The 25,807-nt window shown below is 35.2% G+C and overlaps 1 protein-coding gene across 21 annotated transcripts in view; it reads right to left on the reverse strand.

The window, feature by feature from the left end:
• Window positions 1-25,807, reverse strand: part of BLTP1 (bridge-like lipid transfer protein family member 1) — a 194,760-nt gene that overhangs the window by 72,041 nt on the left and 96,912 nt on the right. For all 21 annotated transcript variants that reach the window (XR_011537220.1, XR_011537221.1, XR_011537219.1 and 18 more), the window contains 14 exons: window positions 23,965-24,162; window positions 23,069-23,280; window positions 19,930-20,081; window positions 19,314-19,464; window positions 18,997-19,149; window positions 16,827-17,067; window positions 15,338-15,480; window positions 12,530-12,749; window positions 11,916-12,074; window positions 10,261-10,436; window positions 7,394-7,569; window positions 2,132-2,838; window positions 1,453-1,698; window positions 893-986 (listed from right to left, as the gene is read on the reverse strand). Coding sequence is in view for 17 of the 21 variants with exons in the window: in XM_070609157.1 (XP_070465258.1) it covers window positions 893-986; window positions 1,453-1,698; window positions 2,132-2,838; window positions 7,394-7,569; window positions 10,261-10,436; window positions 11,916-12,074; window positions 12,530-12,749; window positions 15,338-15,480; window positions 16,827-17,067; window positions 18,997-19,149; window positions 19,314-19,464; window positions 19,930-20,081; window positions 23,069-23,280; window positions 23,965-24,162 (3,028 nt within the window). In the remaining 4 variants the exon portion in view is untranslated. The remainder of the gene's footprint in view (window positions 1-892; window positions 987-1,452; window positions 1,699-2,131; window positions 2,839-7,393; window positions 7,570-10,260; window positions 10,437-11,915; window positions 12,075-12,529; window positions 12,750-15,337; window positions 15,481-16,826; window positions 17,068-18,996; window positions 19,150-19,313; window positions 19,465-19,929; window positions 20,082-23,068; window positions 23,281-23,964; window positions 24,163-25,807) is intronic.

Genomic DNA, 25,807 nt, shown 5'->3' on the forward strand with positions numbered 1-25,807 from the left:
CCTGTAACTAATCAATCTATGACTAATATTTAATTTTTATAATGCTAAACCAATTAGTTTAGCATTTAATCAGTATTTAGCAGGATGGATGCTTTATAGGACGATAATACAACAATATTAACTAGTTAGAATATTAAGAAATAGCAAATTCTCAAAATCTGACTGAAACACATTTTGTAGTTCCTACACAAAACTGCTCCACTGAAAGGAAGTTAGGAATGAAGGTATGCAGTTCCAAGCGTGCGAACACAGTCAGTGCTTAAATGCACTGATAAGAGATTAGTGACCCGAACAGCACGCATAAAGGCAATCATCATCAAAGCAATTCTTATAAAGAAAAAGTAACAGCAAAGAGTCAAAAGAAAAGAGATATGGTACGGTATACCCACTATAAAAAGCTGACCTATACTATTGGAAGGGGTCTCATAGGCTTTATTGTTAAACTCTTTAAGTAAAAAAGGCAAAAGAAAGTTTTGAAACCCAGAATGAATATGAGTGATTACTTAATATAAAATCAAGAGTCTATATTATTTGACTACATTTTGTTTTACTTAACTAATTTGAATTGTGTGAGCTTTTGCATGTTATATGTTTAACTGACATTTGCACGGTAACCATTTTTCTTGTTAGACAATCTTACAAATGCACGGGGAGTCAGTTTTTAGGGGGGCAGGGGAGGTAGGAAACCAATTTTAGAAAGGAAAAAAGTCACTCTTCTGAAAACATTCCATATGGTTTTATTCTTAATGACAGTCAGAAGCACAGTATCTGGCAACATTATGTATATAAATCTCAAAACTTAGAAGGTATGAGATTCATCCAAAGAATTTTAAGTTTCCTATAAAACTATAACAAACAAGTTCAAGAAAATAATAAAAATCAACACACTTACTGTATATTTGGTGTAATCCCTTCAAGCAGGACAATATTAACCCCACCAATATGAGCAGTGGCACACGTCTCAGTCATCTTTTGATGTAAAACATCTTAAATGTGAGAAAAAATAATTACATGAATTATGGAAATAAGATAATTGAACTTCATATTCAAATTGCATTCTATTCTTAATACAATCAGTGACAAAAGATAATTTTAAAGCTATGATAAAATTCAAACTTGAAGTTTTTTATTTCTATGTATTCATATATACTATATATGTCAAAATTGGAAGAATGCTAAATATGCAGTTTAACATGTCATCCATGCATTAAAGAGCCTAACGGCATTGGAGATAGCCTGATGACAGTTTAATTTTCAGAAGTAATAGTGCAGAAAACTTGGAAAATTTTAAAAATCAAAAAGAACAAGAAAAAGAAACTACATAAACTAGCACTCTTGATCAATGTAAATGGGAAGTTCCACTTTCTGAAGAAAAATTTCCAAATAGGAATTCTGGAGACATGACATTGGCTTTCTTCAGAATGGCACTACAGTATTAGAACATGGTCCTACCCTTCATTTTTTCCTTCAGTGTGAAACTGCCATGGATCCTCTTCAGTTCTGATTCCATCGTCAGCCCGCCAATGTCTGCCTCCAGGTGCGTGCGGTTCACCATGCCAATGCCAAACACTATTAGGGTCACATGCTGAGGTTCAGAAGTTACCAAGCTACGTTTCCTCTGTGTCTTAGTCAAACTGTTACTGTCTTGTTCATTCTCAAACACAACTTTACATGTTGGCTCTGTAGGGCTCCGAACTCCTTTATAAGTAAATGGAAATAAAAGCGTTTAGATATGAAAACCGTGAAACGGACACTCCAAACATCATCTTACCTTTCTTCACATTCCAAACCAGCATTCTTCCTCCTCTTCCCCACCAAAAAGATTTTTTAAATTTTTCAACCTTTTCCCATCGTCATATTGAAAGTAAATAGCAGATTCAGATATCTGAAAGCAGGTCTGTCTGAATTCTTTAGGGGCATACTGTGTAAGGGTTAGTTAGGAAGGATGGGAAATCAGACAGCAGAGTATCTGACTGCCGTTACTGTTTTCTCTCCTTGGGTGATTAACAATTTCTTTGAGTCTCAACTTTCCACTTAAAACATTAAGAAAACATGATGAACAATCTGCTTTCTTTTTCAGTATTAGTGATTTTCTAAACAGAAATTTTAAAAATATAAAAATATCCATTACCTGCTGGTCCAAATGTTTCCGAAGATTTTTCCAATATTCCTGTTGGATCAGAGATAAGTGAATAGAAGTTAAGCAATTTATACATATTCTGCCAGCACTCGGCTGAGGGCTCACTTTGTTCCGACACTGTAATTGAATCAGAGTCATCCATGTGAATGGTCATATGATCCACCACATCCTTGGAACCTTTTCTAGACACTTTTGAAGTTCTTCTTTCAGATCTTCCTAACGAATTTTTGTTCCGAGATTCCTTTTTGTTATTCTCGTTGTTGGTCCGTTTGTTCTTTGCATTATTTACTCTATTGCCGCCATTAAGACTTCCTCTAGAACTGCGGCTGAAGTCAGATGAGCGAAAATCCCGATGTTTTCTGGTTTTGAAGGTAGGTGTTGGGGAAGCTGATCCAGCTGTATACCTGCTCAGTTTAATGTCAGTCTGAGTGGCTTTGATGTCATCTATCATTGTACTAAATTGATGAATAAGACGAACTAAAGCCATATCTACATGCTGGCTTATTGACTGACAAGAAATAGTAAAGTTGCAGTGAAAGGTATTGTAATAACGCTTGTTGAGATCATGAAAAGAAAGAGCACTGGTAGAGTTCTGAGGGGTGCACACTGACTTTTCCATTACAACAGCACTGATGCTAAAGGTTTCCAACATCAATGCTGGTTTGAACTCAAGTGGAGGAAGATTCACATGACCTTGCCTAAAAATGTGGGGAAAAAAAGAAAATGACAAAGTTTTATTTCCTTCCTTTCAGAACAGCACAATCTTTATGAATTAGCAAAAGACTCTCCAAGGTGAAATATGTTATAAGTCGTTTAAATTATTTTAAGCAAGAGATCAAGTAGAATGCTCTTTCACTAAACCAGCCTTTTATAAGTGGGAAGCTGGGCCTTAAGTCTCCCTCCTTGATCTTACTCTAGAACTGCCTAGTCAAAATGAGACTTATGTTAACGATTTCAGTGAAGTGATAAAACAATTTTCCTTGCCATCCAATGGTATACCCCAATCGTATTGGAATCTAAAGTCAATTATTCAATTAAGACACCTCCCTTAACCATTCTTTCCCTCTCTGTCAAATATATGGTTTATAAATTTAATTTCATTATATTTTATACAATTTGATTTGCTATTTGAAATGAAACACTGCTGGTATACTTTGCAAATTTGAAAGTGGTGAGGAGGGGCCAGCCCCGTGGCCGAGCGGTTAAGTTTGCACACTCCGAGTGGTTAAGTTTCCACACTCCGCTTCGGCAGCCCAGGGTTTCGCTGGTTCAGATCCTGGGTGCAGATATGGCACTGCTCATCAGGCCATGCTGAGGTGGCATCCCACATGCCACAGCTAGAAGGACCCACAACCATAATATACAACTATGTACTGGGGGGTCTTTGGGGAGAAAAGAAGAACAACAACAAAAAAGATTGGCAACAGTTGTTAGCTCAGGTGTCAATCCTGAAAAAGAAACAGTGGTGGGGCCGGCCCGGTGGCGCAGCGGTTAAGTTCGCACGTTCCGCTTCTCGGAGGCCCGGGGTTCGCTGGTTTGGATCCCGGGTGCGGACATGGCACTGCTTGGCAGCCATGCTGTGGTAGGCGTCCCACGTATAAACTAGAGGAAGATGGGCACGGATGTTAGCTCAGAGCCAGGCTTTCTCAGCAAAAAGAGGAGGACTGGCAGTAGTTAGCTGAGGGCTAATCTTCCTCCAAAAAAAAAGCAAAAACAAAAACAAAAAACCAAAAAAAACAAAACAAAACAAAAAGAAACAGTGGTGAGGAAAGCAACTGAAACAAAAATGAGAAATACATACAAAAACTTAAAATCTTTATAAAAATTATTTTGGCAAAACCTCCTGCTTATCCAAAAATTTTCAGGTAGGAATATTATGTTTAATTACAAAAAGTCAATTTTAATATTAAAAAGCCAAAAATGTCTCAGATTTCCATAAACCAATCACTAATAACAATAAACCTCAAGTATGAAAACTGTAAAAAGGTATTTTGGTCTCCCTTCTTCCATGTACAATATGAATGCGTAGCCATATAGGTCAAATCAAACATAGGATTTTTCTCTATCAGAAAAAAAAAACTGAAGCTGCTTTGATGTTCCCAATTTAACTTAAAAAATTGATGATTAGAGACAATAATTCCTTAATGAATACTAGCATTTCTTATATAATAAGAAAACCTCCTTTGTAGTCTAAGTCATGAAAATGTCCAACCTCACGGGAAGCCTGCTATCAGTGCTAAGCATGTGGTCAGAGAAGGAAAAACTGAATTTTGAGAATTAGAACAGATAGGAGAGAGAATACTCAAAAGAGATTAAAATAATCCACAATTGCAAAAACAAGAATTGAGAACATGTCAGGGAGGCAAGAAAGTCTTCAAGAGAAGATTCAAGTAAAAGGGGAAAAAACTCTGGGTATATAATGAAGGAGTCATTTAAGCAATAGCAGCCAGAAAGGTAAAGAACTGGAATGAGCACTCTAGAGCTAAAGTTAAAACTAAAATTTAAAATTATTTATTAAATCTCTAATAAGTTCAACTATCTTGATTGCAGATAGCAAAGATATAAGGAAACTAATATTTATGAGAACCCATGCTGAATGATTTAATAACTGTCCTGGCTTTACAGTCTAGGAGAGTTATACACGTTATACAAGAAACTATAACCCAATAGTAATGAACAATATACTACAAAAAAAAAGCCCAAACAGGACTGAAATTTGACCAGAAAAAGTGTACTGTGACAAAGGTCTCCAAATAAATAAGCGTTAAGGTGGAATTACAGGAGATCTGAGAAATAAAAGCTAACCGTGGGCTAGTAACAGGAAAGTAGAGCATTCAGAGCTGGTATGATGGTAGAAAAATTAAAAAGAATGTTAAGTTTTGCTAGAGGCAGTAAGTTCAAAGTCATTCAAAGAAGATCTCCTGGAACATAAGAAGGGAAATATGGTCAGACGAAGGTCTAGTCTGTGGCAGTGTTATATGGCTTTTAGTAGGGCAATAAGTAGGTGTTAAATATGATCATACACAGATACACACATACATACATATATGCATATAATCTGTGTATAAGTTAATCATATATGATACATACCATGTGCATACAGTGTATATACATGTACACTATATGTGTGCATGTATATATACACACATTATATAAGTATTTTTTATGTATACTTATATGAAAGTTGGCTACTGCAAACAGAAATGCACGTTTAACTCAGGGCTGCTAACTCTAATCAGGGAGTCTAAGTAGGTATTAATGTTTTGCTGTCTGGATTTGATGATTCCAATGTGAATGGATTTCAGTTACCATGGTTAAATAACACAGCTCCCAACAACATGGTTCAAATTTTTAACTAAAATTTACTGTGAATAACTGCAGAAAGTACAAACTTGCTGCTAGCTCTTCAGTCCACAAATTACTATGTAAATAATAGATGTACATCATGATCACTGACCAGTCACGTCACCTCTGTCAAAATATGCTAGTCATTGGTCAAAGCACATTTGTTACTCATTTCACACACAGACAGTAAAACACGTAGATGTGCTGCCTCCTCCTGAGAAATCTGCATGATATTTTACAAAAATGGAAAATCAAGAGGGAAATGGACAGCAAAGATGAAAATGCAGCAATCAAACAAAAAATTATAATGCTGGCAGTGAAATTTAATTAAACATAAAAGGAGTTACAGAAGAAATAGCTGACCATGGAAATGTTGATACTTCCGCTGTTCTAGAAACTCTAGATATGCAGCCAGAGGAACTCAGCGAAAGCATAAAGAGCAAAGTGGTTGTGGCAAAAAGGAAGAAGATATTCCCAGGAAGTGATACGGGCAAAAACTTCATAGCAAAAGGAACTCGTGAAGATATTTCATGACACTGAAAATGGAAATAAAATGTTGGACACTGATCAACACTTAGAATGGGGTATGACACTTTACCAAGGCACAGAAAAGATCATGTATCGTAAGTTACATGATAAGAAGCCAAGCGCTATTAAAACTACCTTTTGACAAGTTTTTTTAGAAAGAAATAAAGCACTTTAATTCTGAATGTTTCTAACGTTTGAAATTACAATGTACTAAAATACTAGTTTTAGTATATTTTTCATTTCCCTAAACATTTATAATAAATAGACAGTTTTTAATGTTTTGATAAACATTTTTCAAGGTCACAAAACAAAAGTAATTTTCCCCACTAATCTTAATAATCATCAAGGTCACTTTGCAGTGTTTCAGTTTGCACCGTCATTGTTAGGGGAACACATAACTGTGAAAAGCAAAGACTGTCTTATATTTAATAGAAAAGACACTGAAATTTTCATGTTCCTGTGTTATTAGAAAATCCTCAGATATTTAATGCCCTGAAACAAAATTTTAAAAAGCTGCATTCTTCTATACATAATTGCCATGAATTTTTTACTGATTTTGTTAAATTGTTTAAAATCTGAAATAGAATATTTCAAATAAAAAATATATTTCACTTAGCTATATGTCAGATACATGTACATTTTACTTTTAATTTTACCAGCTTGCAAAAGCACAAATTGGATGAAACCAAGAATGTTGCAAAAACCTCTTGTCATAAATGCCCTCTACATCCGCATTCTATTATTCCTACACACTTTAGCAAGACCTATCCAAAGTAAAATTGCAAGTTCACAAAAGATTAGTCAAATCTTATTAGTGGGCATATTATTTCCTATGCAAGCAGTAAAGAAACTGAAGAACTATCCATGACAATAAAGAGTGACAGTGAATGACAGTTTTTAACTTTCACCATGCTACATTTAGCATTCCTGTGTGTTTCTGATGGCTATACTCTCGGTCTGACTTCTACTGTGTTCTTCATAGAAAACACTATCTGCTACAAGTCAAGTCAACTCAGAAAGGAGGTTAGAAATAAATTCTAAGTAAAATATATAAAATTACAATCCATAAGATCATAAAAATTCAACGACTGCAAGAGTAAATAAATTCTAAGTGTATATATTGTATATGTCAACATACATACTTTGGCTGACCCTCACATATGTGCTAACACGGTACAAAAATATGCCTAAAAATAGGCCTATGACCTGTTGATTTTCTTTATTAATAAAATGTGGTTACTATTTTTGTTAAATGGAAATTATCCTCTCATAAGATTAAAATTACTTTCTCAGCATTAGAAGAAAGGAAAGTTAAATAACAAATGAGTATGATAACCTTTGTACAAAATTTTACATAAAAACAACAATAGCGCCAGACACCTTCTTGCTCTTTTGCCTTTTCTCTCTTTGGCTGTGTCTGAATCCACGATGTCTGCTCTGAGGCAGTCCAAAGTCCCTGAAAATGAGAGGTGCTCTCCAAAGTACATTCGGTAGCAGAGCGGCATTGCATCCTGTGACTGGATCCCTGTATGACTCAAAAGAGGTTTGAAAACAACCTAAAAGACATAACACAATCCATATTAGCTCAATTGATAATTCATCATTTACTGTGGCTTTTTTCCTATTCTACTTTAGTAGATATCACTATAGTGTAAAGGAAAAAAAAAAAACTCTAATTTTACTTAAAACTTAGTATTTCTGAACACCTATTTATGTGCCACTCATCTTCAAATTAATCATAAGGGCACAGATCCCTTGATCCTGTCTGAGTGTCTGAAAATACAAGGAAAATAAAATTATGAATTAGTTTAAATCATTCTACTTCTTGCTTTTAAAAAGGCATGAATAGCTGTGTTTTCATAAAAATCTAGTACATTAGGGTCACAAAACAGTTTATCAACTTCCTGTGTTAACATAAAAACATTTCACATGGTATCTTATGAATATCTGACCTATTTTTAAATGGTATCACTTGGTTGTAACAGTCATTTAACATTTATTTTCTGACAAAGAACTTCCTTTACATTTTAAGTATTATACATGTTTATGGAAATACATCACTCTGGTTAAATCTCTAGTTAACTGAATTTCATAGTCACTAAGAGCTAACCCAAACAGAAGCAACTATATGTGCTTAATAGACCACTATAATCACTGACAACTCATTCTCTGCTGTATGGATTCTTTTCCTCCTTCAACATCCTAAATATAAGTGCTATCCAACGCTTTCCTTGGCCCCCTTCTAACTCTTTCACTACACATTCTCCCTTAGTGATCTTTTCCTGAAGCTTAAAAAGTTCTATAAAAATGGATGAGTGCCATTTGGGTAATGAGACCCATGTCCACATTTTCAGTTGTCTCTAGGTCATTTGTTTGTGCTTGGGAAGATAGGATACTCTTGTGAAGGCCTAGAATGAGAGAATTCAAACAATTTCACTCTAGACTGGAAACTTAGGGAGAAATTTCCTCTTCCTTGTATACTTGCTTGGCATACTCTTTCTTGGGTTTACTCTTTCGTAGATGTGCTCTGTCATCCTAATGGAAAAACTCTTCCCTCTTCAAGGTTCAAGCCATCCTCCATCTTTCCTAATCTTTGTCATCTATTTATGCCCTTGGTTAATCTTCCATACCCACCAGGGACTTTGGTTCCTGACTGACTGTCTTCTTTTTCTTTTCCATCCCAATTTATCTTCCTGAAGGACTTCTTTGGCCATGAAGATAACTCAACCAACCCTTCAGTTCCAAAGTTATTGACTTCCTTTAACTCCCCACAACCTTGGCTTGAACTCCATTTCAGTAACTTCCTAAATTGTATACTACATCTCATCATCTCATTTTTCCTGCTATATCTGCTTTGGATCAATCCTATTCTACTTCTACAGCTGAGCTGCTAAGGACCATGAGAGGAAACGATCTAATTGGATTCACTGGTATTGCAACACTAACAAACTCTTAACTAGACTCCTCAGCACTATTTGGCAATCCTTCTGGGGGTCTGTGGTGAGCTCTCTTTCACAGTCATTCCAATTTTTACACATATCTAAATCACCTCACTGTTTTTTATTGTATTAACATTCATGTTTCTGGTGGATTTTAGAGTCTTACATGTAAAATAGTATAGTTATCTCTAAAAATGCGTATTGAACGCTAATAAATACAATGAATAATGAATGTATTATATAGGCCAAAACAATGACAAAAATTTTTCCACATTCTCCCTTTTAAAAACAAGTGAACAAGTCTCTAAAAACTACTCCAATGTATTGGAGGAGTAAATCAAGAAAATTTAAAAGTGCCTGACAAATTTAACATAAATTACCTCCTATTGTAAGAAAACATTGAAGCTACCAATTTGCAAACTTACCACTGACCTTAAAGTCTTCCCAAAAATTCTCAGAGGAAAAAGTATCTTTCATGTCCAAAGCATCTCTCTATAAATGACTCTCAATTCTAACACTTCTCCTCCTTCTCTGAATCTTGCTCTATCAGTTTACCCTTCTTTCATTTTTTTTGATTGGGACCTCCCTAATTCCTCATAAGTTGTAAACATGCTCAAGTCTCTTTCATCCTGAGAAAATATCACCTCTTGATACCCATGCCCCACTCTCCCACTTGCCTTCTGATCCTTCAAATTAAAAAGAACGTGTCAAAGGATTTCACTCTCCACTCTCCACATTTAATCAATTAAATAAGATCTCCACAATATTTCTCCTTTACCTTATCAAAGCCACAACCATCTAAGCTAAGGGCCTGATAACCACTTGTGTGAACTATTTCAATAACTCATTTTTTCACCTCTGGTTTCTCTACTTCAATATTTAACACATTGCTACTCATATAATATTTCTACATGTACAGTTCCAGTCACTTTATTCCTTTGCTCTAAAATCGTCAATGACCCCCCCAGTGCTCACTCAATAAAGTCTTAACATAGCACTAAGACTACAGGATGTGATTAAATTTATCTTTGTAGTCATTATTTAGACAATCTGTATCTCCAAATAACAAAAATGTTACTATATGAGACAAATAACTATATGCCGCTCTTCTTTTTAATGAGTATCTACAGATGCTTAATTTGCATTTATAATTACCCTATGTACTTTTCAAAGGCTCCTCCTTTTTTGCTTGAAGGCTTCGGGCATACAGGCATAAAATCCTAAAGTGCCCATTACTTGATGGTTCCAGCTGCTAAGTACTGTCTGATGAGGGGTTACAATAATTAGGGAAAAAACAGACTGGCTCACCTGTGCATCAGCCAGCTGAACAGCAGGAAATCCTTGGTTGGCTTCTTCTACACCTGCCACATCATCCTGGCTAGTGCTATGCTGAGAATGCGTCCCATCTAAGGTATTCTGGTCACTAGACAAGACGGTGTTGAAATCGGAGGCTGAGGGAATTGTAGGAAGATTAGGTGCAACACCTAGCAGAGTAAATGTTCAAGAACAAAATCTAAATTATTGGGAATAAAAAACATAAAGAGGCACAGCAAAGTAAACTTATGAAGCCTGTGTTGTAGTAGACCAGACCACTTAAATTGAAAGAGAAAACAAAATAGCACTTTTAGGTTATTTTACAGACATGACTTATTAATAAATTTAGAAAATCCTCATATATGAAGGCTATATTAAAGACAGTCAGTCCAAAGCAGAGAATTTTATGGCTGGAAGATCTGTGAAAAGCATGTGATATCCCATCAGCCTGGCGCTGAGGAACAGAGTTACAGACAGCAGCAGGGAGATAGACACGGATTCGCAGTCTCACTCAGAAATTCCTTCCCAGCTGTGCTTTCCTGAGGCGGAGCATAAATGAAACGGCGCTATTTGTTTCATCTGTGCTCCCTTTCTCTTTTCATTCCCCAGGCAAAGGACTGATGATAGAGAGGAAATGTTCTTTTCTGGTTCTCTTGAAACTTAAACTCTGTGCAGTAGTGAAGCTAGCACCAGAGAAGTGCTGAGAGCTGGTGGAAGCACCAGACTTCCATCAACCAAGGGCCAAAGCTAAGAACCAACATGCAGCCAGAATTAGGATCAGTTCCAGATTCAAAAGCGGTCCACACACCAGGAAGGAAAAGGACCGAGTAAGTAGTTACATATCAACTACTTTTCATAATTTCCTATTTTCTGTCTGAAGAGAATTTACTAGCAATCTAAATAGCTGTTACACAAGTTAATGTTAGCTGCCTTCAGCAACTAGAATCAAAGCTACTTCACATATTATTTTTTTAAATATATTTTTTCCAAAAAAAATAATACATACAACTAGTAAATTTGGAAAAACAATAAAAAATTTAGAAAAATAGAAAAGGGAAGGTGGCTCCACTTCCATTTCTGGCGATAACCACCAATACTTCTTTGTGAATTCCCTGACAGTCTTCTTGCTACTTATACATATTCTTTTCAAATTAATAAATTGCCCTCATTTGCTTTCCTCCTTGAGGGCAAGAATCTTGCTTTATTCCTCTTTAATCTAAATTAATTAAATATTTAAGTAACCATAAAGAGTGTAAGACAGCTAGTTATGTCCCAGAGGAATCTGGATAAACCAAAAATATTTTCTTTATTGTAGGTACACGGTGATGTAATTATACTTTGCATTTTTTATTTATCTCCTTTTGGTGATTTGAAAATTAAACAAGCCACATTAAATGGAAGCTTTAAACTCTTTAAGTCATACACAATCTAACATTTGACACATTTGCCTTTCCACAAGAACCCTACTGACTGCGTACGACTCCCTCAATTGCAATTTTATCAAAGGCATTCCAAAAAATGGGCTGATTTCAACTAAACAGTACTTAAACATTTGAGATTTTTTAATCATCCTCTGAAACATAGGATTTTGCTATAACTTTACATGTGCCCCTCAGATAGTTAAGCAAAATAACGTGATAACTAAGTACCTGTTGGAAGACTATTGTGTCCTGACTTGGTAGCAGGAGATTCTTGCACCACACTTCCCCGATTACCCACAGCATTTGACATCCAGTTATAGAAACTCACAGAGGATGGTTCAGACAACAAGGGGTGTTCAGACAACATATCAGTGGCCATCGTATTTCCTGAAAATAAAGTTTTACTGAATATATATTACTTAAGTACTACAGAGTAGAAATTGTTATTTATGTATTTATTTTTGAAAAGTCAGGTTAAAATGTCTCTGCAGATGTTTTCAAATTCACTACATGATGTTGGTATTCAGATATTAAAGCATGAATACATAACTTATTTTTATTATAACAGAGGGAAATTCATTGTTGGCTGGTCGAGACAGCATCCCATATGACATCTAGGTTTATAGTAGTGTCAAATGTTGCAATTTAAAAACACAAACTAAGGGCATGAAGACACCAATAAGGGAGAACAGTTTCCCAAAATATTTTCTCAAACATAACGTGTAATACAAAAGATTAGTTATGCATCCAAAGTACAGATCTAAATAAATTTAAGTCTTGTTACTGTTTTTTTTAATTCTCCCACAGAAGTAAACTTATAATTGTCAAAACTAGGGACATACCCGTTCTCGTTAGGGAGCTACTCTTCACAGCTGTACTACTTCTTTGAGGAGTCCCTTCCAGGAGGTTGTGCAAGCTTGGGAAGCTTCCAGTCAGGTAGCTGAGTAGGCTCTCCTTCCTCGGACTCTCCTTAACTGGCATGCCAGCACGTCCAACATGCACTGGAGAATCAGTGGCAGTGTCTCCACTGGTATAGCTCAGAGAATGATACGGGTGAATGCCCTACAGAAGCAACAATGCAGGGCTCTTTCTTATGCACGTAAAAATGACTGCTGATGGCTACAGCTACTATTACTGTTGCTATTACTGCCAGTAATTGTTCACATCAATACCAAAACAGACGGGGTGTGCTAGGACTGCAGTGAATCTCAAATGTAAGTAAAAATGTTTCATAACTCTACAGTACAATGCAAACGGCAGCCTTTACTATCATTCACTTATTTTAAGACTGGCTTATTAACTCCCTTTGAAAGCTGAAGAGAGAGCCTGGTGGCAAGATGTCTATTCTGAAATTCTTAATACTATACTACCCTTCTTGGTAGCCTTCACAGTGAATATCTGTGTTAAGACTTGATTCTCTACAGAGCTCTAACATACCAGAAAGAATTTCCAGCAATTCTCTGAGGAAAAACAAAAAAATCAAAAGTTACAGAACTGTCCAATTTCTATCTGTTGTCACATTTAAGATAGAATTTCAGATCAGTTTAAAGCATAGTACAAAAAAATGACTACACAGACAGAAAGATCCTGAAAAGCCAAGATCTGCAACAAAGCATCTGTAATTTCAATTCTTTGAAGGGTTTTTATAATCCATAAACAAAGGAAGGTTCAAAAAAATTTCTGAAAGAGAACAGCATTAACAGCAAAACACCTAAATTTGATCAGAGGGTTAGGAAAAACCATCAACCAGGAAGAAAATCTGAGACAGATTAAGGAGCTGAGAATTTAAAGTATCCCAGCTTTCTGAATATACTGCAGAAACCGAGTAAGTTTCATAGTTCAAACTGAAAAACTACGTATCAAACTATCACCAAATGCTTTAACAGCAACACTTACACATAATTAAAAATTTAAAAGCACACAAAGACTATTTAATGAAAAGTAAGCATTCCCTGAGCTCTAGTCTACTAGGGCCCTTCACCCCAAGGTCCTCTTAACTTTCTTATCTATCCTTTTGTAAGTAACTTATGACTATAAGCACATCTATTTACCCTTTTTTAACATACAAATACATACTGCCCTATACATTGTTTTTACTTTAATCAATGCACTTGGTGATCATTCCATATCCACTTAGAGATCTATTTCATCTTTTTTGAGTCTTCACAGTATGCATCTGCATCAGGGTATATTAGTTATTAGCCCTCAGTGCTTAGTCATTTACGTTGTTTCAATCATTTTCCCGCTATAGTGTTGTAAAGAATGTGTGTTCTTTACATGTGTCTTTGAGCATTTATGAGCATTCATGTCTTTAGAATGAATTCCTGGACGTCGTTATACTGGTGAAAGGGCAATACAATTTAAATTTTGATACAAATTGCCAACTGCTCTTCAAAAATTGTTCTTCAAAGAGGCTGCACCAATTTACACTCCCACCAGTACTGTATGAGAGTGTCTGTTTTCTCACATCTTCACCAACAACATACACTATCAAACTTTTTAGTTTTTCAGTCCGATAGGTGGAAATGGAAATCTCATTTTAATTTACATTCTTTTATTGAGTTAACATTGATTTATAACATATAAATCTCAGGTGTATATCATCATATTTCGACTGCTGTACAGCCTGTACTGTGTTTACCACCAAAAGTCTAGTTTCTATCTGTCACTGTACACATGTGCCCCTTTGCCCTTTTGCCTTCTCCCTATCCCCCTTCCCTTCTGTTAACCACCAATTGATCGTCTGTATCTACGTGTTTTTTTTGTTATTATTTTTATCTTCCACATATGAGTGAAATCATGTGGTATTTGTTGAATTAGAATACATTTTCACATAAGTATATATATTTCTCTGTGAAGAGCCTTTAACCACCTTTCTATTTAGTTGTCCTCTTTTTCTTAGTGATCAGGAAGAGATCTTTATATATTAGGAAACTAGCTCTTTGTCATATGTCTATGTTGTTTACAATACATTATTTTTTCTGCGTGGAAATTTTACATTTTAATATGGTCAAAATTATCAATCATTTACCTTATGTAGTCTGGGTATTAACATAAGTCTATACCCAGACTTTCAAAGAAAGTTAAAATATTAACTGTTTGTTGTTTTCTGTGCTCAGAAAAGCAAACTATAAAAAAAAATGTAACCCACAACAACAAATAACTTAAGTGTTTACTATGTACCAGGTATTTTTCTAAGCACTTTTCAAGCATTATTTCATGTAACTATGGTAATCTCCATCTTACAGATGACGAAACTTACACACAGTGCAGTACTGGTTAAATTGCTTAAAACACAATGTAATTAAAATCATAAAATACCCTAACTCAAACTGTATATTGACCAGAAAAATTACAAGATGATCAACATTTTCAACATCGTATTTTATGGAACACAACATTCAAATAAATAGAAAAGAAAGCCCTAAGGCTTGGTAGTTAAAGTAGTCCTTATTCAATATTAATTACTGACTGATGATATAATTTTCAAAGAAACGTGTGCACTAAAAGTTACTAATCATGTTAATTTCAACATAAAAATACTATTTGAACATTTGGAGTGTAGGAGCAATATTTAAATTTGAGATAACAAAAGTTTAGGTCTTCTCTGCAAGTCTAAATAACTCTAACCAAAAATAGTAATAATGTACCTTTATTTTTAATGCAGAGTCACTATGCGTATGAGTCTTAGAAAGTTTCCTCATTATCTCAGCTCCAGTGACAGGTCCAGAGCTGCCCGGTGGAGGCCGGTTGGCTGTTCCTTCTAGTAGCATTGTGTGTTCACTGACCGTGGCTGAAAACGGTTCAAAAGAATAAGTGGGCTATAGATTATCAGACATTTTCTTGAAACCTCAACTCCAGTGTTCCCGGTGGTGTAACTACACTCAACTTTCCATACTCCTTGACAAATTAATTGTTGAATCTGCTATAATACTTGCTCTTTCCTTTCTTTAATTCTTCCAACCCCAATCTTCTCACTCAGTCTCAAGAGAGGAACAAATAGTTTCTATTCCATGTTTCACATATGCCACCCAAATGGTACAGAGATAAAAAACCAATTCAACTAAGCTCAAGAAACTATAGAATTTTCACGGATTAACATACGCATTGCAGATAATTAATTAAATGGGCTGTTTACTGCACCATTCTTTCTACCTTTGTGTAGACTTGAAATTTTTCAAAATAAATACAATCTAGTCTATTCTTCATAACAAGTCAGTTATTAAATATAATTATAAGGTTTTTTAAAAGACAAAAAAAGCTAGGTAAAGTATTATATATCAATGTTCTTAAAGCTCTAAAGACTACTGTCCTTTCCTATAGTACTTTTTTTTTTTTTTTAAAAAGATTTTATTTTTTCCTTTTTCTCCCCAAAGCCCCCCGGTACATAGTTGTGTATTCTTCGTTGTGGGTTCTTCTAGTTGTGGCATGTGGGACGCTGCCTCAGCGTGGTCTGATGAGCAGTGCCATGTCCGCGCCCAGGATTCGAACTAACGAAACACTGGGCCGCCTGCAGCGGAGCGCAGTGAACTTAACCACTCGGCCACGGGGCCAGCCCCTCCCATAGTACTTTTATATTTTTTTAAAAATATAGTAAGATAAATTTTTGTTGAATATTTCATGTCATGAAAATAAAAATTAACCTTTGAAAAAGTATTAAAGTATGCATATATATTTCTGAAATGTATATCTACTGTCTGTGTTCTGGCACAGCCATTATGCTGAAAGAATTATAGGCTCGCTGCAGGCCTCCACATATTACATAACTTCAGGGTCAAACAAGCACCAGGTAAAATTCAAAGACTCAAAAGACTGTGGCATAGGGAGGACAATAAACAGACAAATACAAATGTAAACTTTAAAAGGAGGTTAACGTGTTCACTTAAAACATTCTAGGTATACAAAGATGTCTGTTGTTTGTACTGGATTAGAAGAAGTCTACTGTATTTCACAAGATTAAACTTAAAAATCAAGTCAGTATAAAGATTCCAACACTATTGCCATTTATTTGGGCAAATACAAATCATACTTGTATAATTAAGCAATGACATTTTCAAATTTGGGACACAAATTATCAAAACTATCTCATGTACTAGGTTACCAATTGCATATATCTAACTAAAATATTTACAAAATTACCTGCATCAAATTCAAATTCTGCTCCATCAGCACTGGTATCACTTTGAAGACCACCGCCATTGTCCAGCCCCAGTCCGTCTTCATGTTCGTGGTCCACCGCTGATTGAGGTTTCAGGGGCTGAGCTGGCCGATGTAAGCTAACTCCTTTAAAGGCTGGCGTCACCACAATGAACTTCATCCACTGCCTTGCCAATGCAACTAAACCTTTCTTCAAAGTTACCAAAGCAGGAAGTCCATCACTCTGTAACAGCAATGAGATGGATAGAAGTAACCTTACTTTAATCATGGTTACTATTTAAGTGCTTTGCTTATATTTATTCATTTAAATCTCCACCCTCATCTACAGATGAGGAAACTAGAATTCATAAGTTAAGTAATTTGTCCAAGGTGACACAAGAGTCAGTACTTCAAGCTGACTAAAGAATTCAATCCCTAAACACAACATTGCATCTTTTTGTCTTAAATACAGCAGTACCAGGTGAACAAGAGGCTAAACTTGGGATGCAAAATTGGGATTCAACTTAAGAAACATTCAATCCACTTTACCTTTTTTAGCCCAGCTGAAGAATTAAATGTATTTTGAGCTACCTGGAATATTCATTAAGCAAAGACAAAACGAAATTATTCCCTCCAAAGATTAGGTAAGTACTACTATTTTAACATTTAAAAAAATAAATTACTGGGGCGGGCCCTGTGGCATAGTGGTTCAGTCCATCGTTGGCAGCCTGGGTTCACAGATTCAGATCCCGGGTGAGGACAAACACCACTTGTCAAGCCATGTTGTGACAGTGACCCACATACAAAATAGAGGAAGACTGCCACAGATGTTAGCTCAGGGTTAACCTTCTTCAAGCAAAAAATAAAAAAAGAGGAAGATTGGCAACAGATGTTAGCTCAGAGCAAATTGTCCTCACCAAAAAATAAAGAAATAAATAAATTGCTATAGTTAAATGCTGGACATAGACGAATTTGTAACTGCTTTGAAAGTTAAATGTATTACCAATAACAACTACATAATTTAGAATATATTTTATCTCACATAGTGAAGACTGTAAGAAAGAAAATTTGGCTATTATTCCTATTAGTGCCTTAGCTTAAGGAGAAAATATCCACCTCCTCTCCACCCGCTTTCCCATAATCCCTTGTGTTAGGAGAAATGGCTTTGACTGAAGACAGCTATTTACTAAAAAGCAGGAATCACCTCATTTTCTTTCTGAGGAATATCAAGTCCCTTAGCCTGCCCTTTCATTCCTAGACTCAAGTAAGCAGGGGCACCTTGGGATTCTTCCTCTTACATGGAAAGCATATCTTGGCAGAGCATCCATCCACGGGAAATGCCTGTCATTCTGTCTGTTGTAGTTTCTCTGCCTATGATTAGACGGGCAAGTTCGCCTTGCACTGTGGACCTCCCAGTCTTCAATTCACAGGGTAAAAGTAGAAAGCACTACACCAGCCTCAGATCCAAGTACCTTTCTCAAATCCACCATTCGCTAGAGAGTCTTTCATTGGAGGTTATCAGGAGCTGGATTGGCCCTTAATAATACTGATACATTGATCCCTAATTTAGCTGAAGAGTCTCGTGTATTTTCTACTGACCAGAAGTGTGGAGAGGAGAAGGGAGATCCTCAAGCTCTAAACCCTAATCATGAAGTGCTATCTTCTGTAGTGCATTTCTAGGGGCAGAGATATACTGTATATATTTTGTAAAATTATATATTCTCCCCTCAATCATTAATTAGTCCTTATTTTATCAAACATTTCTGTGAAATGCGACTGGTGATTACTCTTTTACTTAAAACTCTTTATACCTTTGGCTTCTGAGACATTCTTTCCTGGTGCTCCAACCTCTTCCTTTCCCTCCTCAGCACTTTGTGTACCTCTAACCACCCTCCTCACCCCCCTTTTACTTTGGTATTTTTCAGGGATACATCCTTGACCAGTTGCTCAATCAACACATCATCCCTAGAAGTTCATCCATGTCCACAGCTTCTAACACCTTCATGCTGTCAACTCGCAAATCATTAATCTGAGCTGGCTGCTGTCTATAGGCCTGTATTTCTAACCATAATTCTCCTTTGGACTTCCCATATGCATCTCAAGCCCTGTGGGTCAATGGCTCCTCAAGAGAATAGACGATTCTTTAGAGGTACCTATAGTTTCAGTAACTCACCATTGTAGCATCATCAATGATGGAGTAATTCGCCTGGTGCAGGTAGTGGTGTAGTATATTACACAGTAAACATGAAGGGTTTTCTTGGAGAAAGCGGGCAACTTTTGTAAGTCTGTTGTATTTACTTCTTAGGGGAAAATGTACACTTTTATTCTGAAACAAAGCAAAAACAACAGATTTAGAATGATATATCAAAGATAGCACAAATAAAAGATATCCAGTAATTAAGTAACTAAGTTTTCTAACTATGAGGAACAAAAAACGATCATTTTCAATAATAAACTTTGTATGATACCTTGCACTGTTGGAAGACATACCTCTAACGCTTCCGTCATTATGCATCCCATAACAGCACAAATTCTCAAGGTTCCCTCGGTTTCCAATTTGTTTAAGGATGACTTGAGTTGGTCAATGGGAACAAGCCACGCACCAACAGCTGGAGTTGCAGTACTTAAAAGGTTTAGCTGCCTTTTAGTATTAAAAAACAATTATAAAAACAACTGTCAAGATTTGTATCTCAAACAATCTCCCATACCTACTATACTTAGTGGCCATTTTATTTAGACAAAATTACTGTTCCTTTGACATCAAATGATATCATCAGATAAATTATGAACATATAACCAGGAAATGCAAAAACAGATTAACAGAAAAGAAAGAAAAATATAAAAGCCTATTAGAGGTGAAAAGAGTAAGAAGTTCATAGCAGAGTAATATGTGAAAATAAAACTAAAGCCCTAGGGAAGAAAAAGGGTCAAACAAGCTGAGAATAATGTCTACAGAAAGTATGAAGCAGGGAAGATGGAAAAAAGTGGCAACCTTAAGACTAGATAGACTAGAAAAATAATTCAAAAAATATATGAAATAGAATTGTATGTTATTTAACGCAAAGAAACATCAAGGGATAGTATTACATTTTTAAAAACTTTTTACCTAGAAAATGCATGTGTATGAGATCTCACATTGGTGGGAGCTGCAAAACTAAACCAAATTTCCTTGATAGTCAGCTTCATGCTACATGAATCTGGAGGTGGAGGCATTAGAGGTAGATCTTTCTTCAAATCATCAGATTCCACTCCTTCATCCTAGATAAAATAAAATACAAAAATCTCAGTAACACACAGCCCCTTAGAACCACTAGCGCAGAGGTTAACTGATGTTCTATGCTCAAAACCTTTCCATCAAATCAAATTCTACAGAAAACAGCAACAGAACATGTGACATAAATCTTGCTCAGCTAACCCCCTCCTGATTCTAAGAAATACATACGGATCCTTGAAGCTCAAAGGAGCATACTCTGAAAAATCACTGCATTATAACAAACCACAAATCAGAGATCTTAGAACTAGAGGGTTTTTCTTTTTTTTTCTTTTTTTTATTATTATTTTCGGATGTACATCATATTTCGAATTCTGTGTACATTACATCATGTTCACCACCCGAAAACTAATTATAGTCCATCCCCTCACATGTGAGGCTAATCACCCCTTTTGCCCTCCTGCCTGCCCCCTTCCCCAATGGTAACCACCAACCCAATCTCCAATGCTATGTGTTTGTTTGTCGTTGTTTTTATCTTCTACTTATGACTGAGATCATATGGTATCTGACTTTCTCCTTCTGACTTATTTCACTCAGCATAATACCTGGAGGGTTTTTCTTGATCACGTCATTTAATCACATTTGTTCAGTGCCTTTTTTTTTTCCAGATGAAAAAAGGGAGAGAAAGATGTTTTATGATTTGCCAGGGGTCATACAACTATTATGTAGGAGAATGAGTAATAGAATTAAGTTCTTCTGCTTCCTACTGCAATCTATTTTCCACTCCATTTTAAGAGAATATTTTAAACTTCTGAATAAAGTGTCATAAAAAACACTATTGTGGCCCATGTTCAAATAACACTCTACAACAAAAAATTCTTAGTTATCTCATACACTAGTAATCTGAACCTGTACTGAGAAATAGAATAATTTTTAAATGTGTAATCACCACTCTTTAGAATGCAAGGAGGTAAGAAGCATAATACTAAAGAAACAAAAAAGTCTACTATCTGTTACATCTTCTTACAGTCTCTAATTCACTTTTTTTGATATTACTGGTCAAGATAAAGAAAAGATTAGCATTTTCTTGTGGGATGATTAATGAATGAAGAGGATCCACAAAACAGCTTTGAATCCTAAGTGTTATAAGACAATGTGTCAGCAGTAATAGTAATTTAAAAGTCAGCAGACACTAAATATAAGTCTACATTCTCTTATCTGCAATTCTAAAATCTACGATGTTCTGAAAATCTAAATCTTTTTCTGTAAATGTGGCATCAAAATCTGATCTGAACTGATGAGGCGGCTGTTTATCCCACTTGGTGTTTTCATTAATGTGCTGCAGAAATATTTAAATATTTCAAGATGAAGTGCAGTCTCAGATTCCACTAGGAGTTTATGTAACATATAGGACACACACCATATGACCTTCCTCTTAAAAGAAGAAATCTGAATTTTCAAATACACCTGGCTTGCGGGTTTCAGACACAGTGTGAGTCAGGCACTGGGGATACAACTATATAGAAGACAGAAGTCTTGAGGAACTTAAAATTTTAAAAAGGGAGGGGGCACTTGTAAATAATAAGAATTAATTATAATACCATGTGAAGCAAAGTAATAATAATCTTGGTTTTAGATTGAATTTTTGGTGTCTATAGCATGTGTGAATGATGATATCCAAAAAGCCGATGGATTCAATTCTGGAACTCAGGAGAAGCGCTGGTGCTAACAGCATAACCAATGGGAAAGAGCAGTGTCATCAAATTATGGAGGTGGACTAGGAAATGAAATATGTCAGGGAGTGGACAAATAGCAAGAAGAAAAGAGTAGCCAAGAACAGAACATGGGGAGAACACCCACATTTAAGGACGATGAAGAACTCCATAAAGAAATGGACCAAGAAAAGTCTGAGAACCCAAAGAAAACAATGTTACAAAATTCTAGGACTTGCAACAAGGAGAGTAGAATAAGAGAGATCAAGGAAGACACTCGAGTTTCTGTGAAGTATTTTAGTAGGTGAAGGAGAGGGAAAGAAAAGCTAGACCCTTCCCAGTTCTTTAGTCTAGTGAGCAGCTACTGTATTTTTTAATTTCCTTAATTGAAGTGCTAATCCACACCCACCCTTCAAATACTTCCAAAGACCTCACAAGAAAACTGCGATTAAATTCTTGAACTAGCATCAAATCAAATGTTTCAAAAATAAATTCCAAGAAACCTGGGATTTAGAAGTGATTATGCTAATAAATACTGGATACTCATGACAGATTTCTTAATTAAAAAGTGGTTTCTTTCCTCTTCAACTGATCTAATTTTCAAGCAATCAGAAGTGTGTGTATTTAAGAAAGGTATTTACCAAGTTCTTACTGTGTGCTAGACACTGAGTTAAAACTTTTATATATATTATCCATTTAATCTTCAAATTCTAAAAGGTCAGTATCATTACAATACTCCTGCTATAGATGAAGAAACTTAGGAGAGGGTAAATAATTTGCCCAAAGTCACCAGCTAGTGGTACAACTCTTCTGTAACCTAGGATTTTGAATATTTTCATTATTGCTGTTACTGTACTCATCATGATGAAATTCTATCATGATAAAAATAATAAATGAGTTGCATATGAGGTGTTCTTCAGGATTCTAACTGAAATAGACAGATGTAGACAAAAATATTTAGAACTTACATGAAATACTATCAGTATTGAAACTAATTATTTAAAAAATGAAATCTGCTAAAATCTTTCAAACATAAAAACAAAGTCTGCTTTTGTGAAATTCTATTAATTCATTAATTCAACAAATATTATTAAGTGTCTAATATGAACTAGGTATTACACTAGGTACTATGACAGATATAAATGTTCATTTCAGAAATTATACCCTAGTATCAGTATAATCACCAAATTGCCTTGACTACCATTTAAGCAAAATCCAAAATATGGAAAGATGGGCAAATGTACTCCAAAAATTAATTTTGAATTTGGTACACAGTTTTCTATGTTATTTTTCCAAAACATTATTATTAGAAATTCACCAACTTGTTCATCTGAAACAGAATTTCCATTCAAGTCTGAAGAAGGGCTTGTTCGGTCACAAGGAAGATTATCATCAGAGACATCAGTATTATAGCCACTGCCGGTTGGAGAATCAGAAGAATTATTGGATGTCAGCACTCCACCCCTTTCTGTGACATTAGCTTTACCCATAATTCCAAAAGTATTATATAAAACAGCACCAGACTGTCTTCCTCCTATAAAAATGAAGGAATTTATTTATTAAAAATAGTGGGTGTCTCAATGCTGTACTCTACAATATCCATAAAGAAAAAAAAAAAAGAAAAATCTCATGAAGATTTTTTTTCCTTACCAAAACTTTGTCCTTATCTATAGAAGTGATTAAGACTGGATTATCAGGTAAGGAATTATATACAACTACTATTATATAGGACTAAACCAAAAATCTTATACACAATTCAGGCTTCCTGTTAATATATTACTCAATAATGTAAAAGAAAACAAATATAACTGTAAGTCGGTCTGTGTCACTGAAGAAAGGATTCACAGTATTTTCATCTTATATGACAATGCTCTACTAATCAAAGATCCAGTTTCCAAAGGTGCAAACTTTCAAAATCTGGGTAGCTTTGTATTTTATTTGGGAATTTTTTCCGAACCACAGATTGTTTTGTTCAGACATTGAGGTTTTATACACCTAGATCCTCTGCTAGTTTCGAATCACACAATGGAAGGAAAGTTCCACTTATGCACTTAGGATGGAGCACCTCTGATAAGGAACCCTAGGTACCACACTTTTTGATTGAATATGCAGATTCAGGTTATTGAAAGTCATGACTGTTCAAAACATTTCAGTAATATGGGGCCAACATGTTCCCCACTTAAGCAGAATTCAAAAAAAGAAAAAAGAAAAAGCTTACCTTTTATGGTTAAATTCTCAAGTCCACATTCAAACATTATCCAACCCCATTTTTCTTGGCTGGGACCTATTCGAGTTACATCTGGAACAGCTTGCTGATCGGTTTCATCCACAAAAGTAAACTCATCCAATTCTTCAAGAGTAAATAAAACTTTGGATTTCTCAAAGGGAATAGCAGTGATGGCACAGGTACCAATGTCTATTATCAACAGAGAACAAAATGGCCATTTCTAAACACAGAGGTTTGTATTTATTTTTTTAAACAATGTAAACATTTGGCACAGTGGTTGTCTTGAAAAGATATCTTAGTATTCTACCAAAGAGAAAAATAAGCAAATGAGCTAACCAATTTCTAAAATAATGCTGCCTAATGTCATACTACTTAAAATGCGCTAGACTCATGTTAAAATAAGAGGGAAAAAAGATGATGCCATAATTAACAAATAATTGCTCAGAGGCAGAATGAACTCATTTCTGAAAGATTATAGGGTACTCTAAAATTAAGAAGCTCCTTAATAATTCAGCTTCATAGTAAACTATTTTTAAACACTGTCTCATCATTTTACAAAATGAAAAATTATTTTAATTAATTATTCAGCCTTAGGAAAAACATTTTCTAGGAAAATTACTACTTTTACTAAAAGATTGCTTGATGCTAACATATTTTATATAAGTACAATTCATCATAGTTATTGCCTCATTCCACTGCTTACAATATGCAATATGGAAACTAACATCCTGAGTGTCTGACAGAGGTTTTTATTTCATCTTACTTTTTTTCACTTTTTTCTCTGATTACAGCTAATGAATACAGAAAAGCAAAATGAAGATTTAAAAAATATATACAAATTTACCACCCAGAAGTAACTTGTTTAGATTTGAAGTAAGTTTCCTTCTGGCTTTTCAGAGGTCATTTTACAAACCCAGCTTTGATTCCCACTTTCTACGTAACAGCAAACCATGATAATTTCCTCAGGTCAATAAAAATTCTTCAAGGATACTATTTTAATAGCGATATAATATGCCATCATATGAAGACACTATACTTTGCATTTATGATTAGAAAGTCTTCCCTGATCAGAGAGTAAATATTCACTTACATTTTTCTATAATTTTCTCATTATTTAATATTTTTCTATTTGTCTTTAACTCCATGAACTTATTCTGATGTATGATTTATGGTGAAGATTTAACCGGAATTTTACTTAAGCTTTTTTATTAGGTATGACACAGATCAAAGTTCTAAAAAGTATGAAAGGGTATACAATGAAAAACCTCCAGCATCACACCCATACGTCCATTCCCCTCCCATATGTAACAAATGCCGTTAGATTATTGAGTATCCTTTCACAGGTATCTTATGTACACAGAAGCAAAGACATTTACGTTTCCCTTTTTTTCCTGCATTTTTACACAACGTCCATCTTGGACTTTCAATGGGAGTTTTTTTATTGATGAGTTTTTTCTGGATAACGCGCCTTTCGAAATTATATTTAGTTACTACTTCTGGTCTGTAGACATCCAAGCGCAAATTGGTTACCAGTGCAAATTACAGAGCTGAAAAAAGTCTTTTTATACTCAAGCTACTGTATTTTGTCCCAGGCTTTAGGACTACAGATTCAGGCTGTCATGAAAAGTCTCTTTATCTGGAATCCTCAGGTCAAAAGCTTTCGCCTCAAACACAAGGATGGTGAAAATTAGCCTTGAGAAAGCCACAGCATTTACACAGACCCAGAATACAGACAGAAATCATGGAAGCTTCAGAGCCCACAGAATACAGTGAGCAAATTCAAGCAAATCATTTGTTCATTCACGATTGGTCACCTGTCCCATGAGGGTACTTT

The sequence above is a fragment of the Equus przewalskii genome, chromosome 2 (genome assembly GCF_037783145.1).
Source record: "Equus przewalskii isolate Varuska chromosome 2, EquPr2, whole genome shotgun sequence".
Classification (NCBI taxonomy): domain Eukaryota; kingdom Metazoa; phylum Chordata; class Mammalia; order Perissodactyla; family Equidae; genus Equus; species Equus przewalskii.